Genomic DNA, 15,628 nt, shown 5'->3' with positions numbered 1-15,628 from the left:
AAACATTCCTAGGAGAAGGGGAAAGGGGGAGGGGAGGTAGAAAAGGGGAAGAAAGATTAATAGTCCCTGTTTACTCTAGGAAAAAGTGGCTCATCATCGTTCCCAACAGCAGTAAATCTTTGGGATAGGTTTGACTGCAAGTAACTGGTCGATATGCACCCTATGAATGTTCACGTCTCAGGGTGTACAAGAAACTGGTCTCCTCAGGTTACTCCAGCACCATAATGGCTATTAAAACTTCCATAATTTATTGCATATAAGCCAAACAAAACAAGGTATATAAAGTGGAGTGGTGATATCGCCCTGTTTAATCCCCCTGAAGCCTTGTGTTGTCTTGAATAAGTCATGCCTGTGAGGCACATAATTGGGAATGAACAAAGCCTAATCGATAACCAGTCTATTAATCTAGTATAAAATGTAATTAAACTTCAGTTCCAGCATTGCGTTTGAAGGAAATATTAATAAATGTATTGTTTGTTGCTTCTTTCATAATCTTTGTAAAAATTAAGATCTCCAGAAGTATAAATCCCAATCTTTTGGGATTCAGGCAGAAAAGCCTAGGCTACAGTAGGTCCATCTGGTAGGACCTACTATAAGTACCCCATGAAGTAGGTACTTCATTTATTCAGCATTTTGAATGCTGAATAAATGAAGTACAGCAGAATCCCTTTTTCCTATCTGCAGTATATAACAGTCTGTTTCCTATTGTCACATTTTCTTAGGGCCACCACGCTTTCCAATGCTGTTTCTTCCCTCGCAAGCACTGGCCTCTCTCTCACCAAAGTCGATGAAAGGGAAAAACAAGCTGCACTGGAGGAAGAACAGGCCCGTTTAAAAGCTTTAAAGGTTGGTGTTTTTTTCTTCCTTTAGACCAGGCTCTTCCTTTCATTGAGGGCCGCATCAGGGTAGTGTTTGACCTGTGGGGGAGGGGGGCGCATAGCCAACTCGACGTCACCATGTCAGAGGCACCTGTGGTGGCCAAGTGTTAAGGACTTCCCTCAGACCCTCCCTCTCATTATAATTTTCCTTCCTTCCTTCCTTCCTTCCTTCCTTCCTTCCTTCCTTCCTTCCTTCCTTCCTTCCTTCCTTTTCTTCTTTCTTCCCTCTTCATTCTCCTTTCTTCTTCCTTCTCCTCTTCCTTTATTTTTCCTTCCTTGCTCTCTTCCTGTTTTTCCTTCTTTTTCTTTTTCTTTGTCTTTTCTCCTTTCTTGTCCATTCCTGGATGCTCATTTGCAACAGGGGAAGCATTCCTCATTTTGTTTTGTTTTTAGTTTGTTTTGATAGCCCTCTTGTCAGTGAAAATGGGGCTGGGGGGGGCTCCTGCAGCCCACCCGGGAGTCTGTTTTCGGCCCTCCTGAGCTCTGTTTGCTGGCAGAGGCATGCCGGACAGTCCTTCGCTGTTTCCAGAGCAGGGCTGAATGGATACCTTTTCAAGTTTGGGAACCAGTTTTTTTTTTTTTTATTAATGCCCAGGACACCTGATCAGAATGCAAAATGCCACTGATAAAAAAATCTGGTTGCACTCTCTACTATAGTTTCTCATGAAATCTCATCAAGTACACTTTGAAAAATCCTACTGTCAATGATTGGGACTTCAGTTTCCCTCATCCTCAGATAGCATACCAACAGCAAGGGAATATGTGAGGGAATATTCCAAAATTCTCATCCTCAGAACACAAAAGCCAATTTACAAACCATATGTAGCTTAATACAGATAGTAAACCAGTATTTGAAATTGGCAATAGACTTAGAAATGGAAAGCAGAGTTATCCCACTAGTGATACTAAAGAATGGCTCTCTCCAATTTTCCCTCCCCCTGCGGTGTATCCTTACAGCCAGTCATTATAAATAATTTTGCAGTAGGCCTGTTTTTCGCCCTCCCCGAGCCTCCCCGCGCACTCTGCACTTACTTGCATCCAAAACAGGCTGCGTGGGGATTCCTGGGAGGGGCGGGGTGGGGCCAGCCAGGAGTGGGATTTGGGGGTTCTCCGAACTGCACAGAATCTTAGCTAGAGGTTCTCTTGAACCCCTGCGAACCCCCAGCAGCCCACCCCTACACTTGCTAACACTGATGTTGTGATAAATGAGATGTCAAGAACAGTTTTGAGATGGGAGTAGATGGTTGAAGGCATTTGAAGTTCTCTTCCCCATTCCTTGTGGAGTTTTTTTCCCATTACCCTCTTGCAGAGATGTGATTTTTTCTCCCCTTAGTCTTTTCCTTTGCAGAAAGACACACACACACACACACACACGCATGCACACACATACATACACACACACCCCTTTAATTCCTCATAGAGATTTTTTTTTTTCTATTCTGTGGAACTCGTTCAAGTTCCCAAGAACTCAGCTTGAAAAAAAACTCCATACCAGTCGACAAGGTAGATTATTTTCAATATCAAAAGTATTTAGGAACAGCAGCGTTGTTTGGGAAATGATGTATAAATGCCGCAGTATTTATAATATCCACTTCAAACTCGTTGTTTGAAACAGCAGTAGGCAAAACATTTAGCATCAAACTGTTTCAGCTGTGAAAATTCAAAAGCCTACTGAAGTATAACAGCCTCTTTTTGAGCTCGAGACAGTTGGAAAACGTTTTGCAGCCTCCTGTTTGAAACCATAAGAGTTTCATGCACAAGGTTATTATAAACCAGTGTAGAACAGTAATAATGTATGTATGCTTGAATAGTATTTCATGCTTATCCCTTGGGGAGTTTTAACAGGGTTGTGTTTCTGGTGGTGATCAAAAACAGGTTGCTTAGGCCTTTGTTTATTTCATGTATTATTGAAGCCAAAAATGACTTGTTCTTGAGCATCATATCACCTGATTTATTTATTTTTTTTATTCTGGCTTTATTTTTCCACTAGGAACAGCGTCTAAAAGAACTTGCAAAGAAACCTCACCCATCTTTAACCACAGCCTCATCCCCTGTGTCTAATGCTGCAGGAAGTATAATGACCACCCCAGCTATCGATATTTTTTCCACACCCAGCTCTTCAAACAGGTAAGATTCAGAAGAGCTCTTTTGCCAAGTGCTAATTTGTCAAATTCTTTCTAGTGCAGTGACGGCGAATCTATGGCCTGCGTGCCAGAAGTGGCATGCAGAGCCATCTCTGTGGGCACGCCAGCTGTTGCCGGTTGCTCTTCCGGGGTCTGATGACGGTGTTCACGCATGCAGGAGCGCCAGAAACTGGAAGAGCAGCTCCCTGGCACGTATGCGTACGCCAGGAAGCTCAGCTTCTGGTTTGTGGCGCTCCTGCGCGTGTGCTCCGGGGAGTTGCTGTTCCGGTTTCCGGCACTCCCGTTTCGCCAACACTGTTCTAGTGTCAGAGCAACTTTGAGACAGACGAACTGTAAACCAGCCGGATGACTTTGGGCTGATCACAATTTCTCAGCCCAATCCACCTTACAGGGTTGCTGTGGTAGAGGCAGAACAGGAGGCAGAAGGTGCATTGGATAGGTTCCCCAGGTAATTTGTAAAAAAATAATAATAAAAGTGGGATATGAATAAATAATAAGAGGTCATAATGGCCCTGTTTCTCCAGCACCATTCCTCAACCCTGAAGTACGTTGCAGGAAGAGGGTTTTTGGTCCAGAGGGAATACTAAGATGCTATTCTGTAACATAGAACTATGAGGGAAAGTTTCCTTTGGACATGGCAGCCTCCTTGAATTGGATAAACTGCCTCTTTTAAGTTCTGGTTTTGGTTTCTCAGGAAGCGAATTCTGTATCCATGCACCAGTCTGGGTGTGTTCAGTACAAGGGCTGTTCTGAAGAGGTTCTTAAATGGAACAATGGCACTGTTGTTTAAATATTTACGATGCTCTTGTGTGTGTTGTTGTTTCTGTAGTTCATCAAAGCTGCCAAATGACTTGCTTGATTTACAGCCAGCTTTTCACCCAGGTGTGCATCCGATATCCTCCGCACCACAAGTGGGAGGAACCTGGGGAGGTAAGCGATTTTGTTGTGATTATTACTTAGCCACCCTTACTCTTGATAAAAAAAATTCACAATCTCTGCTGTATTTGGTTGATAAAAAGTCATTATTTTAATACTTCTAAACGTGTGGGTCACGTATTTCTTTAAAGCCTTAAAAATTCATGGATCAGAACGAGTTTTGTTTTGAATTTCCATCACAATTATTGAATTGCTATTTATTTTATTGGGCTGCAGTGTTGTGTAAGTCTCGAGCAACATCCATAATCGACTGATTTGCCTCTGTTTTTCGAGCAATATTTGCAAATACGGGTTGGATTTCAATAGCAGGACAAAATATATAGCTAATAAGAAAAGCAAAAACAAACTAGCATCATGTCAGCTTATTTCCAGTCTCCAAACTGTGTGCTCTGGATTCAGTTGTACTGGTGCTTTAGGAAGTGATTGATCTTAATTTAGCCAGGATTAAGCAGAGACTGGAATATGTATGTTGGTGTTTAGATACCTACATTTATAGATTAAAATTTGAGAAGGCGTCTGTCAGACTTCAATAAAACAATTTTAAAACAATTCAAGAGAATGGCACGTAAGAGGCACTTTTAAGGAAGTTACGCTTAGCTCATTACAATTCTATTCTAAGATATAAAAGTGTTACTGGTATCTTCTTTCGCCCATCTTTCCCATCTCCGTTTCCCAGTAATGATTAGTCTTCATTTTTGCATCAAACCAGAGGGAGTACAGCTTGAACTGTTAGATTGGCTTTAACAAGAGTAATAAGTAGGTTTCAGTCTGGGTTCAGTCTATGAATAGAAAAAAGATTATTTGTAGAAACACTTCGAAGTATGGTAAAAACAGGAAGGTTCCCTATACTATATAAGGGTTGATCCTTTCAAAATCCAATTTTAGGATGCTAAACTTAGGCTCTTTGTGGACTGTTATTTCATATGAAAGTTTTTCAGCCACATAGTCTATTATTCGTGAAACCATTTGTTGTAAACATATTATGTCCCATATTTATTTATTTTTTGCATTTGCCTTTCCATCAGGAACTCAAAGTGACATTCATATTGTTTCCCAACTAGTAAAGGAATTAGATGTAGCTTTTCCACAATGCTTTTCCAGGAAAATCTTAAAAGTTTTTCCTCATTAAAAATGCAGTCAACAGACTAAGCCATTGTAAAAAAAAAAAAAAAAAAAAAAAAAAAAAAAAGAGCAGAATTCTCTGCAGGAATAAAATCTTGAATATGAACTTGATTTTGTTGTTGTTGTTGTTAGTTGCGAAGTCGTGTCCGACCCATCACGACCCCATGGACAACATTCCTCCAGGCCTTCCTGTCCTCTACCATCCTCTGGAGTCCATTTAAGCTCACGCCGACTGCTTCAGTGACTCCATCCAGCCACCTCGTTCTCTGTCGTCCCCTTCTTCTTTTGCCCTCAATCGTTCCCAGCATTAGGCTCTTCTCCAGTGAGTCCTTCCTTCTCATTAGGTGGCCATAGTATTTGAGTTTCATCTTCAGGATCTGGCCTTCCAAAGAGCAGTCAGGGTTGATCTCCTCTAGGACTGACCGGTTGGATCGCCTTGCAGTCCAAGGGACTCGCAGGAGCCTTCTCCAGCACCGTAGTTCAAAGACCTCAATTCTTTGGCACTCAGCCTTTTTTATGGTCCAACTTTCACAGCCATCCATTGCAACTGGGAAAACCATAACCTTGACTATATGCACTTTTGTTGGCAGGGTGATGTCTCTGCTTTTTAGATTTGCCATAGCTTTCCTCCCCAGGAGCAAGTGTCTTTTAATTTCTTGGCTGCAGTCCCCATCTGCGGTGATCTTGGAGCCCAGGAAAATAAAATCTGTCACTACCTCCATTTCTTTCCCATCTATTTGCCAGGAATTGAGAGGGCTGGATGCCATGATCTTAGTTTTCTTAATGTTGAGTTTCAAGCCAACTTTTGCACTCTCCTTCTTCACCCGCATCAAGAGGCTCTTTAGTTCCTCTTCGCTTTCTGCCATTATTGATATTGTAGAGTTTTAAGAATTAAAAAAAAAAACTGTAAACATCATGATTCTGTTTTGTATTTGCTGCTTTGCTGTTTGAAGGGAATTGTGGAAGGTAGAGAGAATATTAAAAGCTCCTTACGTTAGGATTTCATTTCCTCTTTAATCTATCTTCTTTTTTTTCCTAAATAACAATGCAGTTCTTTATCCTGCTTGCTTTTTCTATCTGATCTGCCTTTCACATTGCAATGAGATTGTTATGCGCTTTAAGCTGTAGTGTATTATATGGTATGAATCGGAGTAACCATGTTTCTATAGTAGCTGTTCATTAAAAGGGGAGGGGGCTGAAGCAACCCCCCCGCTTTTATTGTGATAGCCAATGTAGCACTCTGTCTAAAATTGTTAAGTACATGGAAGAAAATCTGTATGAAGGCCATAATTATAGTTCTGAGGATTTTCCTAGAGAAAATGATAAACCACAGTAAGGTTTTTACTCAATCTGTCATTTGATGCACATGTTCAGCTTTGTCTTCTATCACCTACCCCATAATCCTGAGCTAGAATGGACCTAGGATTATGCTCACAGAAAATTATGGAAGTTGAAGTCTAACTCACCTGGAGAACAAAAATTTGGGGAAAGCTGTGTAGCCTTTTGGCGGAAAGTTGGCCTTGCTTTTGGCCTTGAAAGCAGTATGTGGAAGAAATGGAGAAGCTCTGGATGAAAATAGATTTTATTTCAATTAATTTTAAAATTTCTTCAATGCATTTAATAGGGATTATTCCCCTTTTTTCTTTCTATCATGCTGAAAGTATAATTCAACAGGAACCTCTGAGGGCCTGAGCCCCCATTTTGGAAGAGGCACAGACAGCTTTGGAGAGTTCATTTCTGCTCTGAGAATTGTGATTGGGAGCTGAACCAAAGGTGCTTTTTTCAAGAGGCAACTGGACTTTCTTTGCTTTTCCTTGAAGACGTTTCGCTTCTCATCCAAGAAGCTTTCAGTTCTGACCTGTGAATGGAGTCAGATTGAGTCAGAACTGAAGAAGCTTCTTGGATGAGAAGGGAAACACGTTTTCAAGGAAAAGCAAAGGAAGTCCAGTTGCCTCTTGAAAAAAGCACCTTAGGAACAACCATGACCTGTATCACTGAGAATCTCCATAGATGTTGGAAGCTAAAGTTAGAAATGCTTGCTAGATGGCATTAGAAGGTTTGCTGTTTGCAATTTTGTTCATAGAGGAGAAAGCTAAAAGATAAAAATCTCACAACTTGAGGCTTGCTTTTCCGTTACCTGCATTTAATCTCCATGTTGAACCGAGAAAATTGATCTCCAGCCTTTAAAAAGACTTTTGTTGTTGTTAATTGCAAAGTCCTGTCCGACCCATCGCAACCCCATCGACAACGTTCCTCCAGGCCTTCCTGTCCTTTATCATCCTCTGGAGTCCATTTAAACTCATGCCGACTGCTTCAGTGACTCCATCAGCCACCTCATTCTCTGTCATCCCCTTCTTCGTTTGCTCTCAATCTTTCCCAGCATTAGGCTCTTCTCCAGTGAGTCCTTCCTTCTCATTAGGTGGCCAAAGTTTAAAAAGACTAGAAAGAGGCTTATTTTGCTTTGATATTATTATTCTTTTGATAACCCATCGAAGTTTATAAGCCAACAGGATAAAATAAGAAATATTATACTATGAGCCACTCAGAATGTTAGGAGGTGGAGGAACGAATATCGCTGAATGAATGAATTAGCTCTGTGGAATTCGTATCGAAAACCCTTAAGGATCAGAATGAGCTGCTGGTTTACTTGCCTTTAATCTCAAATAGTATATCAGGGTTCTCTGATCGCTGTATAAAGTATTTGAAAGAGGTAATGTTGAAAACATGAACGGTGATGGCCTGTGATGGAGAGAAACTTGCCATTTCAACCAGGGTGTCTTCTAACAGTACCTGAGAAGAATATTTCATAGAGTTCATAAAACGGGCCCTAATCTTCAGAGTGATTGGTACATTTGTTAATCTTTAAGGAGAGGCAAGACTCGAATCAGTGTTCTATCTGACAATAGAAGCTGGTTGTACAATAGACTTTATGAATGACAACAGTACCATCGTACAGTTTCAAACAAAAGGTGCTTGTGTTGGACATATCAGTTCAGTATCTAGCACACTGATATGAGAGTAGACAAAGATTAATTGCATGCACAGATGGCAAAAATCCAAAGTACAAGTTGACTCTGGGACTTTCCTTCCACGTACCTCCACCTTGAAGAGCTGGCATTCCCTTTCCATTTATTGATTGACTGGTAATCCAGTCCCATCAAGTCACTGTTGACTCTTAGAAACCATATAGATCGATTCCATTTCTTACTTCATTTTTGAAGCTTTTTGAGATTTGCTTAGGATTTATTTATTTATTTATTTATTTATTTATTTATTTATTTATGAGATTTATGAGATTTATGAGATTTATGAGATTTATGAGATTTATGAGATTTATATGCCGCCCTATCTCCAGCCAGACTCAAGGCAGCTCACAACAGTTAAGAAACATCTAATAAAAAGTTAAAAAATTAAATCCAAATCTTATAATTTAACAGTTAAAAGTACAATTAAGACTAACAAGTTAAAATTAAAATAGAATTAAAACCACATCAGTCCAGGCCGGCCAAACAAAACAGCCACGTTTTCAGGTCGTGGCGGAAAGAGCGGAGGTCGAGGGCCACCCGGAGCTCCAGGGGCAGTTGATTCCAAAGGGTAGGTGCGCCTACAGAGAAAGCCCTCCCCCTGGGGGTCGCCAACCGACGCTGTCTGGCCGACGGCACCCTGAGGAGGCCCTCTCTGTGGAAACGCACCAGGCGATGGGAAGCTGCTGCTGGCTGCAGATGGTCCCCCAAATATCCCAGGCCTAAGCCATGTAGGGCCTTTAGTAAATGTCTAGGTTAAATAGGTTAAATAAAGGGACACGGCTCAGTGACTAAGACGCTGAGCTTGTCAATCGAAAGGTCGGCAGTTCAGCGGTTCGAATCCCTAGTGCCGCGTAACTGGGTGAGCTCCCGTTACTTGTCCCAGCTTCTTCCAACCTAGCAGTTCGAAAGCACGTAAAAAATGCAAGTGGAAAAATAGGGACCACTTTTGGTAGGAAGGTAACAGTGTTCGGTGCACCTTTGGCGTTTAGTCATGCCGGCCACATGACCATGGAGATGTCTTCGGACAGCGCTGGCTCTTCGGCTTTGAAATGGAGATGAGCACCGCCCCTTAGAGAAGATGGGAATGATTAGCACATATGTGCGAGGGGAACCTTTACCTTTACCTTTTAGGTTAAACAGATAACTGTATATAGCAACGAAAGGAAACTTTTGCAGTGTTCTAGCTCAGCTGGGAGATAACATCTAGCCAGTCTCAATCAACTTTGAAAAACTAAGCATGGTCAGACCTGATTAGTGCTTGAGTGGGAGACTCAGGAAATCCCTAGGCTATAAACTAGACTGGAAAGTTTGAAAAAAAAAATGCACGAAAAGAGCAGTGCAAATCACTTCAATATTGTTGTCACGGAAATCACAAAAATATGTTCATGAAGTAATCAGGAGCTGAGCCGGACTCTGAAGAGACCTGTATATATATATACACTGAACAAATTAACTAATTTAGCTTGATCAGGATAGCTATTTTGATTTGAAGACAAAAGGCATGATTCAGAGCACATGGGGTTATGAACACAGCATCCATTTGCAGCTCTTAAAATCATTTCCCAGAATTACTGAACAACGATGGTGGCTAGTCATGCAGTCTCAGGGAAAAAAAGCATAGCTGTTTATCTGTATGAAAAAAAAAACCCAGACAAAATAGTAAACTTGTTAAGATGTTTGATTTTCAAAATAAATTGCTTTCGTTTAGTAGACAATGCTTGTACGGGTAGTCCTCAACTTATGACCACAATGGAGCCCAGAATTGGTGTCGCTAAGTGAGAAATTTGTTAAGTGAGTTTTGCCCCATTTTCGACTTCCCTTGCTACATTTGTTTAAACGAATCACTGCAGTGATTAGCAATTAGCAAATTAACAACAATTAGTTGTTAAGTGAATCTGACTTCCCCATTGACTTTGCTTGTCAGGAGGTCACAAAAGGGGACTCTGGGATGCTGCAACTGTCATAAATGTGAACCAGTTGTCTAGCATCCAAATGTAAAATCACCTGACCATGGAGATGCTGGAGTGGTCATAAGTGTGAAAAATGGTCATCAGTCACTTTTTCCAGTGCTGTTGTAACTTCAGACAGTCACTAAATGAGCTGTTGAAAGTCGAGGACTATCTGTACAGTACCCTGTGTTTGATTAATATGAATGCATAGTATGCAAACCAGAGTGGTCACATCTTCTACTAACCAGTGTTGGAAACTCATAATTGTAGCTTAATATTCCACTTAACTAGATATAACAGCCATTCTGCCCATTATAAAAGAGTTGCTGATTTTTATTCAGGCCATGATGTAGATCGAGGATGAAGACTTATTGCATGCCATTAGCCAGACTAATTTAATCTATCAAACGTGCCCCGTGTATCATCTGGATGCAACAGGGATGGGTTCACTGCCTGGTTGCTGGGGGGGGGGCATGGCCTACTCGGCCTCCTGCACCACAGCGTGTGTGTGTGTGTGTGTGTTTTTCCCCTCCCCAGGCTCCAGAGGCTTTCATCAACCCTCCAGGAAAGCGAAAACAGCCACCCCCGGGCACCGGAGGCTCTCCAGAGGCTGGAAATGGGCCCATTTCTGGACTTCTGGTACTTCCGATAGGCCCGTTTTTCGCCCTCCCCAGGCTCCAGAGGCTTTCCTGGAGCCTCCAGGAGGGCAAAAACAGAGGCTGGAAACAGGCCCATTTCTGGACTTCCGGTAGACCCGTTTTTCGCCCTCCCAGAGCCTCCGTGCGCATCCTGCACTTATCCAAAGCGGGCCATGTGGAGACTCCTGGGAGGGGTGGGGCAAGGTGGGTGGGGTCAGCCAGTCCTTGGAACAATTGGTTCGGTGAACCAGATTAAAATTAACATCTGGTTCGTCCGAACTGGTCCGAACCGGCTGAATCCCACCCCTGGGATGCAAGCTGAGAACCGTAAACAATTAAGTCATATCTGCTTACTATGTTCTTCCTGAATACTAATGCACTGCTAATTTGGTTCCCCTTCCTTTTCCTTCTTGCTCCACCTGAACTGTTGCAGATCCTTTCGCATCCACTCCTGATGCCGTCGACGATGCCATTTCAAACTTAAATCCTTTCCTCACAAAATCTAGCGATCACCTTTCTGTCTCCTCTGATGTTCATCCTTCTTCTTTCACTTCTAGGACACCAACTCATGAGATGTTTGTTGGTAAAGTACTGGCTGGCTAGCTGGCTTTTCTTTTCTCTGATGGGATTAGTCAATCTTAGACAAATCTGAAGTCTTTCAGTAGAGAAAGGGGAAAAAAGAGTCCATTTCTGAACAACTTTCATCATATCTACAATGATTTAATTCAGGGATCTCCAAACTTGGCAACTTTAAGATTGGTGGACTTCAACTCCCAGAATTTCTCAGCTGACTGGCTGAGGACTTCTGGGAGTTCAAGTCCACCAGTTTTAAAAGTTGCCAAATTTAGAGACCCCTGATTTAGTTTAAGTACAGGTAGTCCTCGATTTATGACCCCAATTGGGACCGGAATTTCGGCCGCTAAGCAATATGGTCTTTCGGCAAGACATCACGTGCCCAGCATGACTTGACCGTTTTTTACCATGGTTGTTAAACGAATCACATGGTTGTTAAGTGAATCACACTGTTGTTAAGCCAGAACCCAGCTTCCCCAATTGACTTTGTTTATCAAGAAGCCAGCTGGGGGAGATTGCAGATTGTGATCAAGATGCAGCAACCATTTTGACAAGCACCTGAATTGCCATCAAGTGGCCAGTGGTGTGACAGTGTAACTTAGAACAGTCGTTAACAAAAATTTGTAAGCTGAGGACTATCTGTACGATCGAATTTTAAAGATGAGTGAATGATGGGAGAGGGTTACGTTACATTCCTTTCCATCTACCTTTCTGTCTTCTCTCTGTTTGACTCCGTATCAGTTAGTTTTTGTCATTGATTTTTTTCCCTCTGGAAGATGTTAAGCTTTGCTTCAGTCAATCATTAATATTGTGGTGCCAGACACCTAAATGGCCCTACCATAGAGAGTTCCCCAGTGATCTATACCACTTCATATTCTGCTCAGGTATGAGTTCTCATCGATGCACGTAATCGTTTTGTGACTTTGGTCAGTAAATTAAGTAAGATGCAGTGCTATCTGATCTGAGAAATGTAACACCCAAATCATTTGTGTCCAAACCTGTGACTTTCAGTTTAACTTTTGTGTTGGTTCATTCTGATTTTTTTTTTAACCTGACCCCCTAGAGACACCCATATAATTATCTACTTCAGGTAGACCTTGACTTTAGGGGTGGTATTCACTTACCTTTGGTACCGGTTCACAAATGTGAGTGCATGTGCCACCTCCACGCATGTGCAGGGACATCCATGCATCCACAGATTGCCAAAAATGGGATGTGATTACATCCGGACGGGTGGGCGGAGTCTACCACCGCCGCTACCAGTTTGCCCGAACTAGATAGAACCGGCTGAATACCACCACTGCTTGACTTATGGCCACAATTGAGCCCCAAATTTTTGTTGTTAAGTAAGACATTTGTTAAGTGAGTTTTGCCCCGTTTTATGACCTTTCTTGCCACAGTCGTTAAGTGAATCACTGCCGTTGGGTTGGTAAGTTAGTAACCGGGTTGCTAAGTGAATCTGATTTCCCCGTTGACTTTGCTTGTCAGAAGGTTCACAAAAGAGGTTCACATGACCTTGGGAAACAGCCACAATCATAAATATCAACCAGTTGCCAAGCATCTGAATTTTGATCACATGATCATGGGGATGCGGCAAAGGTCATAACTCTGAAAAACGGCCAGAAGTCACATTTTTCAGTGCCATTGAATAGTCATTAAGCAACTATTGTAAGTCGAGGACTATTTGTAATCAGCTCTCCCACTTTACTTTTTCCTATTTTTGAGATATAAAATGTTAACATTTAACGTTCTGTCTGTCTTTGGATAGAATAAAATCTTTACTATTTAAGAAGATCCTAGGTTGTCTCTCTGTGTTGGATGTCATGTAGTTATAGTCTTAACTTAGTGTCTGAATATTTGGTTAACCATATAATAGTGTGCACTGTTTTCTTTTCTTTTTCCATAACATTCCTCCTTTGCTCTTCTGCTTCATGTGCTTCTATCAGATTCTTTTTGTGGCCCACAAGCTTATCCTAATGCTTCCCATTTCTGCAATGAACCCTCAACTGTAGCTGGTCTATTTGGAGGTAGGTAAAAAAAAATTGGAGCACCGGACTTTTGTTCCTCATGCAGACGGAGGAATATAGCTGTATCAGTTTCAAAATTCCTACATTTTTAAACCTTACAGTGAATAAATCGTGAATCCTAGTCCTGCCTTAGGCACAAAGCCAGCTGGATAACCTTGGACCAGTCATTTTCTCTCAGCCCTAGGAAGGAAGCAATGGCAAATCACTTCTGAAATCTTGTCAAAAAACCTGCAGGGACAAGTTCAGGCAGTTGCCAAGAGTCAACACTGACTCAAAGACATTTAAAGAAATGGAGAAAATAGTTGATGTTCTTTAAACATCAAAGGGCTTTTTCATTTCCTTTTTTTAAAAGCAATAAATCATTGTCCAAACTGTAAAAATGGTGGTTTTGCCTATTAGTTTCCGCTGTTGTTCAGTCTATAGATCATAATCTTCTGGTGTTGTCCTAAAAGGTGCTTTCCCCCAAAAAAACCCTTGGACTTTCTTTGTTTTGCTTGAAGACGTTTTGCTTCTCATCCGAGAAACTTCTTCAGTTCTTCTTCAGAACTAAAGAATCTCCTTGGGGGCGAAGCAAAATGTCTTGAAGCAAAACAAAGAAAATTCCAAGTTGTCTTGAAATAAGCACCCTTGGGACAAGCATGACTGAAAATCTCCATAGATATTCTTCTGGTGATAGTTTTCCTAAGTAATCCCACTGCCTTTATAAAAAAAGTTTTATTTATAATATATTTTTATTTATTTATTTTTGCTGACAAAGAAATAAAGGGAGACTAGTATAGATCTATTTCAACATTTGTCATGAAAGCAATTATCTGATTAGGGCTGAAAAGGAAGCAGTATGCTCCTTCCCATAGTTGATACCAGTTTTGGTTTTATAGCAGTTTTAAAATGGAGAATGTGGGAAACTGTTTGCACTATTTAAATAACTCTGACCATGCTGAGAAAAAGTCTGGTGGTTTGTTTTTTTTCCAGACTGATGCTAGTTGTGTTAGAAGCTGCTTAGTACAACATCATTATCCCATTTGGAATAAAATACATATAGCAATAGCAATAAGACTTATATACCACTTCACAGTGCTTTACAGCCCTCTCTAAGCGGTTTACAGAGTCAGCCTATTGCCCCCAACAATTTCGGTCCTCATTTTACTGACCTCAGAAGGATGGAAGGCTCAGTCAACCTGTATATAGTTACATTTTGAATTGTTATCAGCACTGTGATAACATATGGATCACACAGTTCTGTGGAAAAGTATTTTTCCTTTGGATTTTTGGTTTGTTTGCTGACCTAAGCCTCTCAAAAACGTAACGGGAATTAAAATGAGCAGTTCATGCTAGTAAACCTCAGTTAAGGACATGAAATAATTTGCCACGTACGAATGGACCAGAATTCTTTACACAACCCCATCAGAAATTAATCACCAATTACAGAAAGCACTGGTTGCAATTATTGTAGCTAGAGGTGGTGAATTACTAGCGTTTCTGGATCTAAAGGGGTGATGACTTCCTATCACTCAACAATGGTGTTACATGTTCTGTTGGAGTCTCCTTATGTATTAGTAACGTGAAGTTTAACATTCCATACAAAGACGTGGAAAAATTAAGAAAATTCAAAACGGAGCAAATGTTTTTTTTCCCTTTTTTCCCATAGAAGTGTGTCAGGAACATTGTCAGGGTTCCAAGTAATAGACCCATAGCAAGCAAAACGCTGAGGCAGGTGGATTCCTCGAATAGCTTTATTGGATATATCATATTGGCACAGATCTGGTGAAAAACGACTCTGAAGGTTCCCGCCGTTTTCACCTAATTAAAAGTAAAAGTTTCTCCTCAACCCCAAACAATCAGTCACATAGTCCAATCAAGACACTGTCTGGTTGCCTGGTGACCTCACTCCTCCTTCCTCGGGCCAGGTGTGAGGACGTCCTTGGTTCCCAAGAGAAAGTATTTATTGTATGTTGGCTACAAAACCGCAACTATCTCTAATCCCCCCTCAGCTCCAATGTGGCAGCACTGAAGCTCCAAGATGGCTTTGGCCAGGCCAGGCTCTTACGTTTGCCAGAGTTGACAAACGTAAGAGCCACTTTAATCAGCTCAACAGTTCATCTTGTCATCCTGGATTTACTGGAAACGCCCTTCATTATTTTGTTTATAGAGTCTTAGTCAACAACCTTTTACAGTTACTACCATTTCTGACTAAATGGTGTGTTGATAAATGAATAACTGGGAGTATCAATCAGTCTTTATGATGGCCATAAACCAGCATAATGGGATGAGCTACAGTCATATAAAAGAAGCATAAAATGTATGCCAGACATAAAAAGTGAAAAAGCTGAATAGA

The 15,628-nt window shown here is 41.3% G+C and overlaps 1 protein-coding gene across 20 annotated transcripts in view; it reads left to right on the top strand.

Annotated features, from left to right (window-relative positions):
* The window catches only part of PICALM (phosphatidylinositol binding clathrin assembly protein), an 81,022-nt gene that overhangs the window by 43,742 nt on the left and 21,652 nt on the right, over positions 1–15,628 (top strand). For 4 of the 20 annotated variants that reach the window (XM_087895840.1, XM_034406615.3, XM_034406673.3 and 1 more), the window contains exons 10-14: positions 723–846; positions 2,869–3,005; positions 3,852–3,952; positions 11,127–11,276; positions 13,213–13,293. In XM_087895840.1, the coding sequence (XP_087751966.1) occupies positions 723–846; positions 2,869–3,005; positions 3,852–3,952; positions 11,127–11,276; positions 13,213–13,293 (593 nt within the window). The remainder of the gene's footprint in view (positions 1–722; positions 847–2,868; positions 3,006–3,851; positions 3,953–11,126; positions 11,277–13,212; positions 13,294–15,628) is intronic. The other 16 variants (XM_087895849.1, XM_034406921.3, XM_087895848.1 and 13 more) reach the window with 5 other exon arrangements.

This window comes from Pantherophis guttatus, chromosome 5 (genome assembly GCF_059756535.1).
Source record: "Pantherophis guttatus breed Tessera chromosome 5, ASM5975653v1, whole genome shotgun sequence".
Classification (NCBI taxonomy): domain Eukaryota; kingdom Metazoa; phylum Chordata; class Lepidosauria; order Squamata; family Colubridae; genus Pantherophis; species Pantherophis guttatus.
The sequence above is the reverse complement of the archived record's forward strand: the minus strand, read 5'-3'. Positions and strand labels throughout refer to the sequence as shown.